The sequence below is a fragment of the Pavona decussata genome, unplaced genomic scaffold (genome assembly GCF_977016875.1).
Source record: "Pavona decussata unplaced genomic scaffold, jaPavDecu1.1 SCAFFOLD_72, whole genome shotgun sequence".
NCBI lineage: Eukaryota > Metazoa > Cnidaria > Anthozoa > Scleractinia > Agariciidae > Pavona > Pavona decussata.
In genome coordinates this window covers 823461-842143 of record NW_028145491.1, presented here as the reverse complement: position 1 = coordinate 842143, position 18683 = coordinate 823461, and the positions used below count along the sequence as shown (strand labels likewise).

The 18683-nt window shown below is 39.0% G+C and overlaps 2 protein-coding genes and 1 pseudogene across 2 annotated transcripts; 2 read left to right on the top strand and 1 right to left on the bottom strand.

Moving 5' to 3' along the window:
* Window positions 1-1649: 1649 nt before the first annotated feature.
* LOC146476830 (hsp70/Hsp90 co-chaperone CNS1 homolog) lies at window positions 1650-7690 on the bottom strand. Its single transcript, XM_085113953.1, has 8 exons — window positions 7377-7690; window positions 6502-6663; window positions 6289-6366; window positions 5218-5285; window positions 4767-4926; window positions 4193-4260; window positions 3659-3772; window positions 1650-1786 (listed from the first exon to the last, which is right to left on the bottom strand). The coding sequence occupies exons 1-8, from the start codon at window positions 7465-7467 to the stop codon at window positions 1679-1681; spliced, it is 849 nt and encodes a 282-aa protein (XP_084970079.1). The 5' UTR covers window positions 7468-7690; the 3' UTR covers window positions 1650-1678.
* Window positions 7691-12567: 4877 nt separating this feature from the next.
* On the top strand, window positions 12568-13830 carry LOC146476829 (uncharacterized; annotated as a pseudogene).
* Window positions 13831-16270: 2440 nt separating this feature from the next.
* Window positions 16271-18149, top strand: LOC146476828 (uncharacterized). Its single transcript, XM_085113959.1, has one exon. It carries the CDS (start codon window positions 17039-17041, stop codon window positions 17699-17701), a length of 663 nt encoding a protein of 220 aa, XP_084970085.1. The 5' UTR covers window positions 16271-17038; the 3' UTR covers window positions 17702-18149.
* The last annotated feature ends 534 nt before the right edge of the window (window positions 18150-18683 follow it).

Genomic DNA, 18683 nt, shown 5'->3' with positions numbered 1-18683 from the left:
GCCGTTTAAGTTAGCTTCTTGCTAGTTCACATGTTTGTGCTAGTGACTTTGGGCTGAGCGATTCAGCCGAGCTGTATTTCTCTTTTCGGAGTCGGCAGGCATACTGTTGCTAAAGTCATCAAATTCGACCTCGACGTTGTGGGAACCTCAAATCCTCGAACTAGGTACAAACGACCCTTATTCCTTGCCCCCTGAATCCGTTGGTTCCGCGCTGGAGGAGCTTTTTCAATGGGCTCCTTTCGATATAACAAAATTCAACTTGATATCGAGGTCTTGAGGACACAAACGACAGAAATGAATAAACATGATTATTCAATTGCCTTGGATTGGTTCTTCTTCACCTCATTTTCAAGCCGAATGTTGATATATATCGAAAGGTTGCTATTGTTACATTGCGAGTTTGATGTTCGGGTTGTTGGGGTTTGTCAGGTCATAAAGCGTAGTACTGCGCACGAAGTAGTTCTCGAGCCCTTGCCATTTTGTTTTTTGTTGGCGGCACGTTGGATTTTGGAAACCGAGCAGGAACATTTACTTCGGGGAAGTTGTTCATTTAAACACACTGGGTTTGATAAAATGTTATAGGAGCTATAGAGGGGCGGTGTAAAAATCTGTCTCTTATTCCTCATTTCGAGAGATGTAATTAGCTTTATTTCAATTGTGAACGTTGTAAAGTTATCAATCAGTCAATCAATCAATCAATGGTAACTGTTACACAGGGGAACAAGGTATCTAATAAACACCTCGACACCCCTCCCCCCCCCCCCCCCAAAAAAAAAAAAAAATCAATAGCACTGAAATTCTAAGAAAATGAAAAACAGAAATCATATTTTCGATGAACAATATTAACCACTTGTAAATCGAGAAAAGTAATTAACAGTTCCTTACTATTACCATCTGAGTAATATGGCAGTTGTGATGGCAAATGATTTATGACGTAATTCACCCATGATGAGGCGAAGTCACGCCTTTTGATTTTAGACACCTTTATTTCTTGCATTGTTATAAATAAAATCTCTCGCGCTCAAGCAGTTTACTGTAGTTCTACGTAAACGGCCAGGAAATAAAATCCCAAAAAAGTCTCAGACACTGTCTTAAAATCTCTGAGTCCCTGATAACCGTTGCCTAGATTACCACAAGCTGCTCTTTCACTTGAGACGTCTCCTACTTTTCTTGCAATTTCCAGGTCACGTTCATGGTAGTATATTGCTCTTTTAAAATCTCCGAGTTTCTGGTAATCGTTACTTAGATTACCATACACTGCTCCTTCACTTGAGACGTCTCCCTGTTTTCTTGCGATTTCTAAGTGGCGTTCATGGTAGTATATGGCTTTTTTGAAATCTCCGAGACTCTGGTGACCATTGCCTAGATTACCATACGCCGTTCCTTCACTTGAGGCGTCTCCCAGTTTTCTTGCGATTTCTAGGTGACGTTCATGGTAGTGTATGGCTTTTTGTAAGTCTCCAAGACTCTGATAGTCGTTGCCTAAATTACCGTACACCGCTCCTTCACTTGCGCTATCTCTTGCTTCTTTTGCGATTTCTAGGCTACGTTCATCGTAATGAACAGCTTTTTTGAAATCTCCATAACTGTAATAAACGTTCCGAAGGTTACAACACTTTTCAACTTCTTGTAATGTGTCTCCCGTTTCCATTGCATCTTTTAGGTCACGTTCACTGCCTTATAAGATGGCTTTGAGATTTACCGGAATGTTATTACTAGACGTGTAGCTTTCCCCCGAGCTGTCGTTGGTATCTCTGCCAGTTTTGACCCAAAAGGTGCTTCTTTCCTTTCAAACATAAACATGAACAATTTGATTCCAATTAAAGACAATGATACTTATACTAGTTGAATTAATGAAAATTTGAAAAGTTTTCTGCTGATCATGTGTTTTTAACTTGCTGCTCAAATGGGCTGTCAAATATTAAACAACATTATGTACTTTGAATCTACTTGATTTTCGACTGTTAGGAACGAGAACACGTTTTACAATCAACGTTAGTTATCTTAATCGATATCCCCATCATTATTTTCTTCTTCGTCATCATAATCATCATCATCATCATCATCATCAGCAGCAGCAGCATCATCATCGCGATTATACATCAACAAAGTGCGCAACTAAAACAGTGATTCATCGACTTTTGTGATAATAGAAAAACAAACAAACAAACGACGATATATAGACAATAATGATTAAAAAGATAAACGCATACTTAAACTTTCAAATTTTAACAGCAAAAGTACACAGAAGTTAACAAAGAGATCTTTTCGAAAGTGGGGAATTGTGTCCAATATACCTGCATTGTAAGTTTGCCCTGTTTCTTTTAGTGTTTCCCTTTCTTTACTTCTTCTTATTCTTCTTTCTTGGTTAAGTGAGCCAAAATGTTATGTCCTGGCGACAAAATTACCACTTTATAATGATGGTCAGTTGGGAGAAACTATATTCTACGTGGTCAGAGAGGTAAAGCGATGGATCCCAATGTGGAAAATGTTTTGTCCCAACTAGGCATCATTGTACTGCCTAGAAAAGTAAATGGATCGAGATTGATTTGTGTAACTTACATGGAATTTGAAAACTCATTACCCAATCCACGCCCTCTACCATGTCTTGAGCGCTTAAAGGGGCAGTGTCACCTATTTGTACAGTGATGTTAATCGATGGGATCGTTAAAATTATGGTTCAGTTTTGTTAACAGTAGTCCTACTACTGCACAGAAACCAGTATTAATTATCTTTAGTCGCGGATGGGCAAGATCGAATTGGATTGCAACTTGAAAAACTTGACCAGTTTTTTTGACATTCTTCCGGTGTATTTTGGAGAAATCGCTAAAAAACTGATCTTATTTTGTTCTTCCCAGGAGAAACTACTTATTACTAATTTTTTCCCCGCTGATCTAAGAACAATTTGATGTTAGCGAAATGGTATCTTGTCAAATATTATTATATAATATTATTTTGACCAAAACACAGAGAATTCTCCGTGACAGTGCCCCTTTTAAAAGGAGCATTTAAGTCAGTTCAGTGATAACCTTCCAGTTAAAGATTTCAGCTAGGCAAGCTTCAAACCATGCTTCAGAGAACATAAGCTGATCAGCATCTTTGAACAACGGGTGAATATCAACGTAAAAAAATCAACATTTCAGTTGTTGCGTCTTAATATGTCTGCTAAGGGATTTGAGAAAGTGGCCAGGTAACAAACCTCAAGGCAAGGCAACTTTCAGATGACAGAATGTCACGATTTATTGCGTCAGGAGCCGCCCACGGATCCAGCAGTTGGAACTATCAACCAGGCCACAGTTGTTCAAAGAGTGGATAACTTTATCTAGCGGATAAGTCACTATCCAGAGGATTAAATATATTACTTGAAGTAATTTTATCCGCTGGATAGCGATGTATCCACTGGATAGCGTTATCCGTTCTTTGAACATCATTATCAATATATCGTGTAACATCACTGTCATCAGGCACTTGTCAGCCACAAAACTATAACAGCACTTCTCTCTATGGAAGGTGGAGAGAGTGAGAGAACCATTGTGCTGTTGGTTTTGGTTTTACGACACTCCATCGAATACCGATGTACTGTGCTAAAGGTAATTAAATCCGTTTTGTTAACCAATAAAAACTGAATAAAACTTGAATTGTTATTTTATAAACTTACTGTTGTAGTTTCCGAGATAGCCTTTGCTGCTTCTTGCCCAGTAGCTTGCAGCTTGTTTTGCTCACTCACCGACCTGCTCGTTACCTCGAACAAAGTCTGGCTATTCTTGTCAATCTTACATTGGTCAAGATTTTTATACGTTAAAAAAAAGGCTATCAAGAACTTCAAAACCCTTACGGTGAATTATCAATTAGTGGCTATATAGAATTAAAACATCTCGAAAGTGGCCTGACACCAACTTTCAAAACCTTACACTTGAGGGTCAGTATACCAAGCTACGTCTCGATTTAAAACCTTTGGCCTTTTTCATTTAAAACAAGAATAAATCAAAAGGTCAAGTCAAAGCGAAAAAACTGGTCATTAACAAGGTCACTTGTAAATGTCAGAATACCAATGTCGTTGCCTACATCTGGTTCCTTCTTGAAAACCACGCTTCAAAAAGGTTTCGTGTCATAATTAGGTGCACATAAAAACGAAAGAGGATATGCCAAGGTCAGTGTTATTTCAAAGTTGTTTAAGTCAAGTGAAGGATACTGCTAATCCGCTATCACAACTCGTGATGGCTTCCGCAAACTGATTCAGCTGAACACAGGTACTTGCTCCTAATAAAACATAATGATATCAGTTTGGCATTTTAATTGACCCATGTTTTAACGGCATAATGTTCCACGCATCAGTTATAAAATAGGGTAAGTACTCTACTAAAACTTACTCCTCGGTGATGTACATACAAAAACACCCGCCAATCTTGGGTGCCCCATCTTGGACTTCTCTTGAAAACCGAATACCGTTAAAATTGACTTAAAAAAAATCAAAATCAATATAGAAATACTAAATAGGAAAAAACTATAGAAAACATTGATAAACTTTTATTGGGAGGAGAGGGGTGGTAATAAACGAGGTACCACTGTCTATAATAGGGAGGGGGGACGTCACATCTTTAAACAAGAGAAGCTAACGAAATAGTGACTTCCCACTCCTCCAACCCTGCCATTAGACCAGAGATAATTAACACTCCCTAAGACCTGTTGTGTCTTATATCATAAACTCCCCAACAAAGCTGTCAAAAGCTCTTGGATCATAAGTCATCATTACTAAACCTCCTCACCTCTTAAAATGGTTTCTTTATTATTATCTAGTGTTTTGTCAGTAGCAGTTGTGGTGTCAGATTCATTTGCATCGCCCTCTCCATCTGCACCTTGTAGCTCGTTTTGTTCATTGACAGACCGGCTCCTTAATTCTAACAACGTCTGGTTGTTCTTGTCAATCTTACATATGTCAAGACTTGTAAGACAATAGTTGTAAAAGTTATCAATAATTGACAAAACCGACAAGGTATGAAAATGTCGTACTGGTATGTTGTCTCATTTCTTTCTCGTTTGTTTGGTTACAGGGAATTTAAGAGAAACAGCAACATTGAAATTATCAGAAAACGTGTAAAATAAATCTGTCGTTTCAGTCAGTCTTGCGTGAGGTGGTACAGAAAAGCATGAATAAAGGAAAATAATAAAATTTGAATTTGATCAATATTTTTTGTTGTAGCTTCTGGAAAAGGATACTGATAATCCTTTATCACACCACGTGATGGCTTCTTGAAACTCGCTAAACTGAACACAGGCACTTGCCCCTGATAAAACAGAATAATGTAAGTTCGACACAATTTCTTTCTTAAAAAATGGCAGCTCATTTATTACTAACGGACACTTCTAAGGATACTAAAGCAAGGAAACCCTCGGTGTATTATCCCGGGTAAGCGTAACCGCATCACAAAGAATTCACAAACAGTGTTATAAACGTGATGCCTTACTTAATCCGCTATAAGTACAACGCAACTTTTCAGCGACTGTAACATTTTTTGAAGTAATATGTCAAAAACGAGGGCGAGTGCTTTATCACGGGTTCCAAATACCGAGAAACAGATGAAAGCACGAGGCCGCAGGCCGAGTGCTTTCATCTGTTTCGAGGTATTTGGAACCCGTGATAAAGCACGAAGCCCGAGTTTTTGACATGTCTTCTCAAATGAAACAATAAGAAATTAATCTCATTAAAATGCAAATGTTTGATCTCAGATGAAAAACATGTTTCATCTCAGATGAAAACCTGGTGGTGTTTCATCTGGTGTTTCATTGGGGTATCAAGATTCATCCACCTGACCGAAATGGAGGTCATTTATTGGCTTTTGACTGCATGAATTATTAATGAGTTTGAGAACACTGTTTCAAATTTTGAACTTTGTCAAGGCAAACTACTACCGCCTCGAGAAAACGAGAGTATACATTAAGAATGATGTATTATTCAGGCATAGGCAAACTCAGAAAAAAAGGAAATCCGAGTGCTCCTATCAAGAATAGAACCTAAGACCTTCCGATTACCAGTTCCGATGCTCTACCACTGAGCTACAGGAGACTCGTGGGAGCTAAGGCCATTAAACTAGGTTCCGTCATGGGACAAACATCCAGCATACTTCTAGGATTTGAATATTAATGTCAGCGTGTGGCATATTTGCAATGGAATAAATGTTATAGTATTCTTTTTAAGTCGGGTGAATAAATGAGAATGGCGGATTATTCAGTTAGTAACACAGGCAAGAAAGGAAATCCGGGTATACATTTTTATTTCAGAAATCTTACCTGTGGCGATCGCCTTCACCAGTGATGGTTGTAGGTCCGTAGCAACCTTAGCATCATTCAGCGAATTATTATAATTTCCTGCAGAAGAAGACATACAGAAAATTAAATGACAGGAGAGGAAGCACATTAATTAGGTTTCACTTAAATAAAATATAGTTGCGATATTAAAACACCTTAGTTTGGCAAAGCCTTAAACATGTTAAACATACTAACCTGAGCAAAAATATGCTCTCGCCCTGTTGCTGTACAGTTCGGCATTCAGTTCTTCATCCTTGCAATTTACGTTAATTCCTTCCGTGTAGAAGTAAATGGCATTGCTGAGATCATCCTGCTTGTATCTTTTATTACCTTCGGTATTGTAAACCTCTGCTATGGCTAAAATCAAGCAAGGTAAAAGAAGAATTGCGTATCATTCATAACTGCTGCTGATTTAAAACTGCCGCTATATAAGTAACTTTAAGAACCAGTGATGTAAGCACATCCGGGCTTCGAAAAAGGAAAATCGAGGGGAGTTTATCACAGAAATCAGACGAAAAGATGCGCTAAATGAGGAATACCAATAAAAACTCATCTAGCACATTCCCTATTTAGATAAGATGTTGTGAATTGTTTTGGTTGTTCTAATTCAAATTCGTCCTACGATTGCGGCAAAAACAAAATATTGTGACAGTGACAACTTGTTGTGATTTTGTGTGAAGAAAGGAAGGAGTGGGACTTATTCCTCTCTCCAAAAACAATGAGGAGCTAGATTCTCGTACGACTGAGGAATTTTGGGATTTTGAGGAAGTTGGGGGGGGGGGGGGTAGGGACAGTATGTCGGCTTAATGTCCTTTCCGCTTTCTAAATAATCCCTCACTCGTATTAGTGTACCCATACTTTTTTGTGTGGTGAATAGTCACATTGGAGCACACTCATACGAATACTAAGAAGGCCCATCTTTTCTATAACTCTGTTCTTTCTTATGGAAGGGTTTTATCCTTCACCCGCTTTCCAAACTACGCCTGCACTGCAGACTATCCAGGGGAGGATCAATATTGAGGTGGTTCTTTACAATCTTGTGAAAAAGGAAGTAACATGTTTCTTCTCACCTCTTAAAGTGCCGCTATCAAAATCCACTGCTTCCTCACCAGCTGGTGTGACGTCACCTCTAGATGCAGCTTTAGTTGGAGGTCTCGCCATGAATGCTGGGAGTTCGTCCTCAAAGCACTATGTCCGTACGGGCATTTAATTTATCAGCTACTGTTACTGTATTCAAACATCAAACAGAATGCCTGTTTAAAGAAAATACTTGTGAATTCTAAAGGCAAACACAAATAAACATGTTCAATATGGCCGCCTTCGGGAAATCATAACGTGATGTCCACGTCATGTGAAGTCACCATCACCCCGTTGCGGACCTCAAAAAAAAAAAAAAAAAAAAAAAAAAAAAAAAAAAAAAAAAAGGCATAATATATTCACCCCCCAATTTTAATACTCTTTGTGTTATGAAGGGGGTGTGACATTATGTTGAGCTTTATGTGAAGAGTGTCTCATTCAGATCTTGACTCACCCAAATGTAAGCATGGTTGAGCATTAAAGCATGTTACCTACGAGTTGAGTTGTGCTGTAGCTGTGTCGCCGTTAGTTTAGTTCGGTTATATTATCACTGGAGTTCTTAAAAAAAGGTTACGGGGTGAGGGGGCACCAGAATTCGCCTCTGCCCGTCAAGAACGATGACATCGTATCCGCCTCCGATCTTACGTTCTGCAATTTGATGTATTGGTTTCAAATCACTTTAGCAGCTACACATTTCTCCACTCTCAATTGCTCTTTAATTTTATCACGTGGAGAAAGTTGTCATAGGATTCCAACAGCGGCAGTAACATAAATGTGGTTTGCACTTCTGCCTCAAAGGGCCTCTTTCCCCTTCTTCGAATAATTATCGTTGTTAGGTTTACAAACTGTATGAAAGCATCCTTCTCTCTTTTGATTTAAATTATTTTTTTGTTCTTCTTGGTGTGTTGATAGGGTGGAAAGTGATTCGCATTTAGCGGCACGCGTATTAAAAGATGAAGTAACATTTGCATCAATTAATCGTTGGTTGAAGATTAACGTGACAAAGAGCAGAGAACAATAGTGCAGAAGGGCTGTGGTCTTCATACTCTCTCGGATCGGCGCGCCGCAGCATGCACTAAGTTTATCCAGAGAGTTCGGGACACTGGCGTCCTTGCTAACTTGCTACCACAGCGTACAACCGTGTCCCAAGGATACAGAGCGCTTACCATTTGAATGGAATTTTCGGTAGTTTTTCCTGAACAAATGGAACTGCACTTTCTCGCACTAAGGAAACGGAACGGATTGAACCGTATCATTTGATGGGAAGTTTCGGATGCCAGTGGGCCGGCAACTGGGTACGTATCAACAAGAAACATGGTGGCTGAACTTCCCGTCATTTAGCGGACGACTTGGAAAATGATTTTTTTTGGAGAAGACGACGATTTCATCGTTTTGGCTGCTGCAGCATCCATATTTGCAAGGAGAAATATAAATCGAATCCTTGGATATTTTGAGCAAACGATAGCAACGTATTTTCTAGATGCATTTAAAGCTCATTTTCGTATGCAGAGGGCAACATGTGAAATTGTGGTGAGGGAGGTCAGGGCTACGGGAAATATAGCTAGAAACCCATTCGGAAGACATGTTATCGACCCAAGGAAGCAAATTTGAATTTACCTTTGGTGTGTGGCGAACCAGGGGAGCGTACGACTTATTGCTGATAGATTTAACGTTACATTTAGCAGTGTCCAAGAGTAATGCATCGGGTTACTAAAAAAACGTCCGCCAACACTACCAATGAGAAAAGACACACATTACATCGATAAACGTTTTGGAAATCTGCCGCCATCTTTCAGATCTTTAGCATTCTTTCTCGGAAGTATGACCGTGAAGAGCCTGCCACTGGTGAGTGTGAACAAGTGGTACAGAAATTTCCGTTACGTTCAGTCACCATCAGAGAGGATCCCGCCATGGCCTCTACTAATCGTCTCGACAAATTTATTACTTAACAATTAGATTATGAGCTCGAGATTTTTATTGCGTAATAGCTGATTCGGGCTGCGCCCTCATCAGCTATCACGCATAGAATTCGAGAGCTAATAATCTAATTGTTTTAGTATGAATCTACTAGTCGTTCAAAACTAAGCAAGTGAATTATCTATATCCTCATCGCACACACTTCGAAAACGCAGCGAAGCGGCCGCCATTTTGATGAAAACCGCTACTCACTATCTATCACAGAATAGATAGCGAGTAGCGTAGCCAATCAGAGAACGGCATTCGTGATAGAACACTAGTAGATTTATACTAAATATAGATATTCTTAGCAAAACGATTAAATGTTTCATGTTAATGTATATATATATGATTAGTACCCTGACCACTCTTGTAATTTAGCTGTTAAGCTACAAAAAGAGTAATTAAACTGATTATTATTATTACTATTATTTATTATTATTATTATTATTATTATTATTATTAAGTCATGTGCCCAGCAATTCTTGTTACTGCACTTGTTATCAGAATAAATTCAACTTAAATGTTTTATGTTAAGCATATTTTTTTTTCAACCAAATACATACGGTCTATACAACAAAATTATCCCTTTCCTTTGCTAATCTATATCTATAATGGATCAGGTAATTACAAGCGATATCCTTGAGTAAGAGCATGGAATAAGGCACCGAGTGACAAGGATAAGACACGTGCATCAAAGATTTTCATAAGCGGAACAATTTCAAATACATTTTTCGATAAAGTAGCCTGTCGGAAATTAAAAGAATTCCCGTAAGCTTGTGACGTTTTATTCATTTTCAAACTGAGAGTAGTTGGCCATCACACCCGTTTGGTTAAAATAACTCTACAACGTAAACTGTAGGTTATGTGCAGGTCCGTAAATGAGCGTGGGCTAAGAACGAAAGAACTGAGCAAGTTGAAAATAGACGTTGAGACTTGGGTTGGGGAGAAGGAGGGGACAAGTCATTGTTTCTCGGTGCTTCGCGTCTTGCGAGTTTATACTTTCCATGGTTCGCGCTCATTTCAGAGAATTTCAAGAAAGGAAAAACGACTATTTTGCAGTCTGCTCGAGAACCGCTCCTCTTCAGTTACGGAGTCTAAAGCCACAGTGAGCATTATTAGTAAGTAAAGGCGGAACTCCGCCCGATTTATGGAAAGCCGAAAGGCCAAAGATTGGTAGAAATTAAGCATCAACGAAAAAGCTAGTTTTTTTAACCGTAAGTGCCGCTTATTACCCCCCCCCCCCCCCCGCCGGTTATAGGCCCATCTACCTGTAAACCAAAAAATGCATCCGATTATAAGCTCCCCCGGATATAAGCCCCCGTCTAGCTTTTCCTGTTTTGAGTGATAATAAACACTTTCACAGAACTCTGTACTACTTCAAAAAGAAAATTGGAAAAATCATTGCACAGCAATTTATTCATAATTACATAGCAAAATTAAACTTCAAGGGAAAAGTCTGAGCCTCCGCTTTGTTACGTTCCTATTTAGTTCGTGTTGTTAGTTTTAATTTTGTTCCAAATATTGAGATGAATTCGATTTATTATGACGTTTTAAAGATTAATTAAAAAACAAAAACAGTAAACGAAAAACGTATTTCAATCAACGCTGCCATAGCTCGTTTCGAAACGGATACTTTATTCCAGTTATAAGCCCCCTAAGATATAAACCACTCCATTTATAAGCCCATCTAAACCCCTTACGAATTTGTATAAGCCCAGGGCTTACAAGTGGAAGTTTACGGTATGTCCTTGAAAATACGAAAAACGGTCAGCTAGCATTTTCATAAAGCCAACAACGGCTAGTAAATTCAGGGAATAAGATTCCGTTCCCAAAAACCTTCTTCAAATTAAATTTCCAGCTAAATCATCCGAACATGATGACGTGACAAAACTGACATCTGTGGGAGGCGAGTGCACTCACCACTGCGCCATCGCTACTGCAACAAAGTCCACATAGTCAACTTACAAAGCTGGGCTTAACTTAAACGTTTTGTGTTTTGACACTGTATCAATTAGGTAATATATATATTTAGCCAAGCCTTAAAGCGGACCTCCACAATTACTTTTAAAAAGCATTTATGTAAGTCTGCTTATGGTTACCGTATGAACGTAATAACTTTACAAATTCAGTCCTCATCCTTACTGGAGTAATACATATTTAGTGCATACGCAGCAAAGTACATACCAACAACAACAATAACAATGTTAACTGTTACAAAGGGATGCAAGGTATCCTTTAAAAACACCCCCCCCCCCAAAAAAAAAAATAAAAAAAAATATATATATATATATATATAAATACATAAATAAATAATAATATGCACTCCTAAAAATTACGTACATTTTCAGCAAATATAAAATTCTCGTATTCAAATTCTTGTGGTATAAGGACATGTTCAACGTGAAGCTTTAAAATATTTATAAAAAGAAAAAATATATATATTCAATCTGCGTTGAAAAACAAAGGAAATATTTGCTTCTGAAATATATCATGCACAAAAATGTGAAAATAATAATAATAATAATAATAATAATAATAATAATAATAATAATAATAATAATAATAATAATAATAATAATAATAATAATACAAGTTGACCAAGATCGAGGCAGCAATGAACCTCTGTCAGAACATGGATCCCTCTATGAGGGCAGTGCAATCAGTTTGAAGAGAGGGCGGTAGAGAACGGACGCACTTCACTGATAAAGGAAGCGCATAAGTTTGCCGAGGAACTAAGCATGAGCCTGTCTCTGAAGTACCCTCAACCGTCGTGCCGGTCTGTGAGCGATCCTGAGACGGAGATTAAAGGGCCAAAGGTGAAGAACACCTCAAGAAGGCAGATATGGAGAAGCTGAAAAAAAATAAATATAAAATCTTTATTAAAAATGACCAACTCTTTTGAAACACAACCCTATGCACTCCTAAAAATTATGTACATTTTCAGCAAATATAAAATTCTCGTATTCAAATTCTTGTGGTATAAGGGCATGTTCAACGTGAAGCTTTAAAATATTTATAAAAGGAAAAAATATATATATTCAATCTGCGTTGAAAAACAAAGGAAATATTTGCTTCTGAAATATATCATACACTAAAATGTGAAAATAATGATAATAATAATAATAATAATAATAATAATAATAATAATAATAATAATAATAATAATAATACAAGTTGACCAATATCGAGGCAACAATGAAGCTCTGTCAGAACATGGATCCCTCTATGAGGGCAGTGCAACAGTTCGAAGAGAGGGCGGTAGAGAAGGGACGCACTTCACTGATGAAGGAAGCGCATAAGTTTGCCGAGGAACTAAGCATGAGCCTGTCTCTGGAGTACCCTCAACCGTTGTGCCGGTCTGTGAGCGATCCTGAGACGGAGATTAAAGGGCCAAAGGTGAAAGAACACCTCAAGAAGGCAGATATGGAGAAGCTGAAAGAGAAGATCAAAGGGGAGAGATGGCACGGACGGTTCTTGCAGGCTAGGTGGCAGGACAGCGAGCTAAATGAGAGTGGATGCTTTGCTTGGTTGCGTGATTGGACCTGTGCTCCTACCCATACCATCGCTGGGGTAGTGGAGTTGTACGAGCAGCTTACGCCCACTAAGGTGTACACAGTCCACAAAACAGGTGCAGAACAGGGCGACGTCACGTGTAGACTGTGTGGGAAATCACCTGAGACGCTTGCGCATGTGCTAGCGGGGTGCTCTGCTCTGGCCCAGTCTAATTACCTAGAAAGACAACGCAGCACTGAAAGTCCTCTTCTTTGAGATGACGAGGGATCTGAGGCTCATTGATTCAGTCCCTCCGTGGTACTCGTATGGAGTGCCCAAACCAGTCTATGAGTCATCTGTGGCCTTAGCGTTTTGGGATGTTCCAGTTTATGCGGAACACACCATCGTCAAGGCCAACAGAGTGGACGCTCAATTTGTGGACCACAAGAATAAGAAGGTGTGGGCTGTGGAGATGTCCTGTCCATGGATGGAGCATCGGGAAAAGAAGTCCGAGAAGAAGACGGTCAAGTACGGGCCACTGCCATTCGAGCTGAAGAAGCAGTACCCTGGCTATGACGTTGAACAATGCAACATCATCATTGACATGCTGGGGGATGGTCAAGGGATGTAGACCTGACAATGAGGAAGCTCTTTGGCAGCAGGGGTTATGACGTATTGAGAAGGATGCAGAAGGTTAACATCTCGAGTTCTCTTAACATAATGAGAACTTTCAAAGCTACCGTCAATTGACTTTCCTTGAGGGAATGGCATAGGAGCACAATGTAGTTTTAGTATTAGAGAGCTTTAGATTGTCTATAAGATTTTTTTTGTTTTATTGCTAATTTTTTTCTAACTCAGCAGTTTTCTTTTTATAGTTCCTTCAGATCGCATAGATTACGCTGCGCGCCCTATGTGGTTCTATTTTAGCATCCATACGTTTATCAACTGGACATAATAATAATAATAATAATAATAATAATAATAATAATAATAATAATAATAATAATAATAATAATAATAATAATAATAATAAATTTCAATAGCACTGACATTCTAAGCATGATTATGTGGAGCTGGGGGTCTAAAAAATATCAAAACATGTACACTGTAGGTCAATATTCAGGACGGGACCAGCTGTTTATCAAGTTACGATAGTTTTCTTCACGCTTAAAATGATAGTTGCAAAGAGTTCACTGTAGTAGCAGATGGGCATTTTTCCTGCGCATGCTCATCAGATAAGCAATCGAACACAAGCTTGGCGCCATTTTTTTCTGTAGAGCGCGCTGTCTGATTTCACAGGTGGGTGATCGACGCTTCAGAAACACTGTCATTGCAAAACGTGAAAGGGAGTAACATTTTTACCAAAGATCCTATCCCTGAGTGTATTTACAGTTTTTGCTGTCACTTTGGTTGGCGAGATTTTAGCGATCAAAGCGTGAACAAGAATGGTAGTAACGTGCAAAGCAGAGTAGTTTGGTCTGGTGTGACTGCGGATCAAGAAGTGTCTACAAGAAATCAATCGAGTGAGGTTAGTGTCAAGGAGTTGAATTTTTGTTTTTGTGACTGTATATTGATTACACGAAAGCTTTCTTTATGTGCACGGTCATGTTTGAGTCCTAAATTTTGATCTTTAACTGATTTTGTTTCAAATTGAGAGACGATTTGTATAAAATTTTCACCGGCACCCAAAGTTTACATTGTCATAGACAACGTTGTCATTCCTCTCTCCTTTCAGCGGTATACGATCTGAGGGAATAAAAAATGTTCTGCGTTCAAGATTGGCTGTTTTGGGGTATTCGCATCCGGCGAGTTTTTAGTAGACTTTCCGAGACATGGATCTCTAAACTCCTTTGTCCAGTTGCCGTTCACGTCTGCTGTGAAAGGTAAGTATTTATGTACCTTTTCAGTGATGCAGTTAGACTGCATTAAAATTTAGATATGGCTTATTATTTTGTGACTGTGTTTTGTCCGGTTTAGTGTCAGTGGTTTCCTTTCTCGAAGTTTGAGCTCGAGAAGAAAAGTAAAGAAATCTTTTTTGTTTCACCGTTCCCCCCAGTTCCAAATTGGTGCCATTGTGATGGTAATTTATTTGTCTTTCGCTATACTCGACTGATGTCTGTTAAAAAAATATTCACTTTCAACTTAAGGCATTCTTAGAGCCGATAGTTTCAGCTGCTTTTGTCACTGTTGTCTTTCGGCGCTTACGCCAACTTGAGCTTACGTAGTTGTTTTCAGGAACTTTGAAGTGAGCTGCTTCAGTTCTGCATGATACTCGTTTCATACGAAATATGAGCTTAAGCTTTTAGGTACCCAACGTGTTGTTGTGAAACCAAACAATGTGACCAGCATGATCGTTATACTATAACTTAAACTGTTTTGGAGGAAAATATTGGAAAACTGTTAATGGCTTATCTGGACATTTCAAGAAGGAAGGAATTGATCGAGAGTGTATATTAAAGCTTCATTTCGTTCGTACACTCCCAATATTTTCGTTTTCTTTATTTCGTCAAATTTATAAAGGGATTGGGTTATCTGTCACGAGAATCTTGTGAGTTAATTATACAATACGAACCGGTAGGTACCAAAAATACACCCTCAGAAAACTGCATTGTTTATTAATCAAAATATAATAAATCAATGGATTTCAATATGCCTGTGATACTGGAAAAAGTATCTGGCTTCTAAATTAATCTCTCTATGTACATAATTAAGAACTCTCGCTTACCCAGTTTTGTTTTAGATGTTTTTATAAGGTCTGATAGAAAAACAAGGTTTTTATGGAAACTCTTTCACAATTCATTACATTACTGGAGCATCAGAATGATCCCACAAACAAAGGAAACAAGGGTAGACCTTATTTTCTCATCACTGCATAGTGCTGGTGTCAAATTAACTGTAGCCTGTGACATCACAGAAACAGCTAAGAAATCTTTCTGGTTATGTTTGATCAAGTCCAATAGTGTTTAATTAAAATTTTGTTTAAATTTGTTCAATTAGATGTCCTGGGACTGTACGTGTAGGTAAGGAAGCAATTTCTGGGCTCAAATTACATTGCATAACTCTGCACTCATGGTTGTAATTTGTACATTATGTGCTTAATTCTGTTTTATTATTAAATTTCTTTCACCTTTTAGACCTAACACAGCCAAATTTGCGCCATGTAAATGAGTCTGCTAGTCCCGCATGTCCATTCCTTTTAGGTATCGCACAAAATTACTGACATTGCCTGAACAGCTTGTGGATATAATGGCCCGCTGTAGACCATGTGTGTGACTTTCAAAAAGGCACTCGTGACATGACGGCATGGTTGAAGTAAAGTGCCTTTGACTTATATGGTGGTACTATGAGCACAGCAGCAAACTTTGGATTGTGGCGATGGTATTGCACAATGTAGTCTTCCAAATGTTGAGGAGAGAAAAAGCCGTTGTCTGAAATCATACCGTCGATTGCATCTACCCGTGAACGCACGCGCGCAAAACATGTTTTCACGTGACGTCAAACGTCTAAGTTTCAGGTGTCAAACTTTGAAGTTTCCCCGCCCAAATGTGAAGTTCCCTCTCTCGTGGTCCACTCCGGTTCTCTTTGAAGCTTCCACTGTTAGTGTGGTCCGAAGAAATCAGCGAAAATCTCGATCTTCACTGATATGGAGAGCAGAAAAAGTATAGAGGATTTTCTTAGAGACGTGGACGAGGACTTACTTATATATGCTGCTGAGTTAAGAAGCAATGGTTTCACGTCAACAGCGAGCGCAAAGTATCTAACGGAAAACGATCTAGCGGGAATCCCTGAAGGACATAAAAGACTTATTTTAAATATGGTTAGCCGTCTGAGAACGCCCGTACGTGAAAGACCGCAAACTAAATTCCCCTCATCCTCAGAGAAAAGTCCAGCTTCTAAATCTCCAGCGAGGAAAAAAACTGTCCTTAGTGTTGGCGAGACAAGTGTTGGACAAGAAGCACAGTGGTCACAACGTGAAGCCAGCGTCTCGCGCCCAACGATTAGACGAAAATAACTGTCCCCTGGAGAAAGATTCATCGAAGAAAAACGCAACGCTGTGGAGGAAAAACTTGCCGAAGCTGCTGAAAAACGAAAAGTGCTGGAAGATTCTTACCGAAGAATCAAAGAGGCTGCTTCTGAAAATAACCTTACCGGCCAACGATGCAGTAATTGCCATTACCGAAATCATACTGTTCGCAGTTGTCGGATGGAAAAGTGCGAGTCAGTATTTTTCTGTGGCGAATTAACGCGACATCCTGACGAAAAGATGAAGCTCCAAGAGCAGAAGAACAAAATAAAAGCATTAGAAACATCAGCAACTAAACTTGAACAAGAACTGAAGTCTCGGGAGGCAGCTTTTGATAGAGTGCAGGGGTCTGTAAACAAACAACTAGAAGACATGCTACTCAAAGAATACCCTGAAGAATATGTCCAAAATAATGCAAGAAATTGGCTGAAAATTCAACAGGACATTGCATATGTGAAGAAATCATTAAAGGGCAGTGGACCGCCTCGAAGAGGAATTGTGAAATCTCTCCTTGAGAGAAAAAAGTCCGTTGAGAACGACAAACCCCTTGGACTTAAGACTATTCCAGAACGTGACGCCACCGCGAACAGCTCAACTGCTGAAAAATGTTCCCAAACCAGAGTCCGGCTGGAAAGCTATGGTGTAACTTTTCCTGATCGGCGAAACTTTACTAGCTCAACCAGTTTCTGCCCGTCGCCAAATACACCAGAGGAAAAGGAAGAACAGCTTTGCATGGCTAGACAGTTGTCTCTTGGTTCCACACCCTTTAACAATGGCGATAACACTGAGCAAACTAAGGAAGCGGCCAATATTTTGCTGTCCTTCAAGTCTTCAAAGGAATGAATGAAACTTTGACTTTGTCGTGTACGGCATTTTACGTAGCCTGCAGTGTGCTCGATTACCCGTTAATAACTTTACTGTCATTGTAAGATCATAGCTAGTTTCTGACATGTTGACATCCGTTTTTCCTCGTTTAAGCAGTAAAATGTTAGGATGTTTTGACACAGAAAATTCATTTGTTTTCGAAATTGCAAATCGATTGTCGTTTTTCGCATGTGTAGCAACTGATCAATTCAACTTGCCGTTTCGTAGTAAATTCAATAAATCGAAACGAACAATTGACTTTTTATTGTAGTTTAATATTTGATGGGGTATTGATTTTGTGCTTGTAGTGTGGCTGGCTATAGTTCACACCATACTATTTCACGCAAGGGAATGCAGAGAGCGAGCAGCTTCTGAGTGACGAAAAAACTCTTTAAAAATACATTCGGAATTGTGTTAGTAACAGTCCTTTCTACTTTTGGCTTTTCGCATTACATATTGTGATAATAGCACAGCAAAATTTGGCGGAAAATAAAACCGCCGCAACATTATGAGCTTAAGGTTACTGGTAAACAAAATTATACCCGAGTTTCAAACCAATTTTAAAGTAAAATCTTTGGCAACAAAATTTCTGGGTCAGATGACTACAATATTTTACTCTATTTCTCACTCTTCTTTAGCAATAACAACTGTATTTGTATTACAGTTCTGTCTCTCAAAACAAATATCCTACATGCTTGTAGTAGCCGTACATGTCGGCCGCTGTTACATCTCCGACCGCTCTCAACACTCCGTATTCCAGGTTATCCCACACTAGTTCCTGGTATCTGTACTTTAGCAAATATTTCAGCTTGGAAAACACCTCCTCAACAGGATTGAGATCTGGTGAATACACTGGGAGGAAAACGAGCTCCATTCCCAAATCATTTAGGAAGCTTCGCAGTGCTCTTTCCGCTTCGCCATGATGCGCGGCTAGATTGTCCACCACGACAATGTCGCCAAC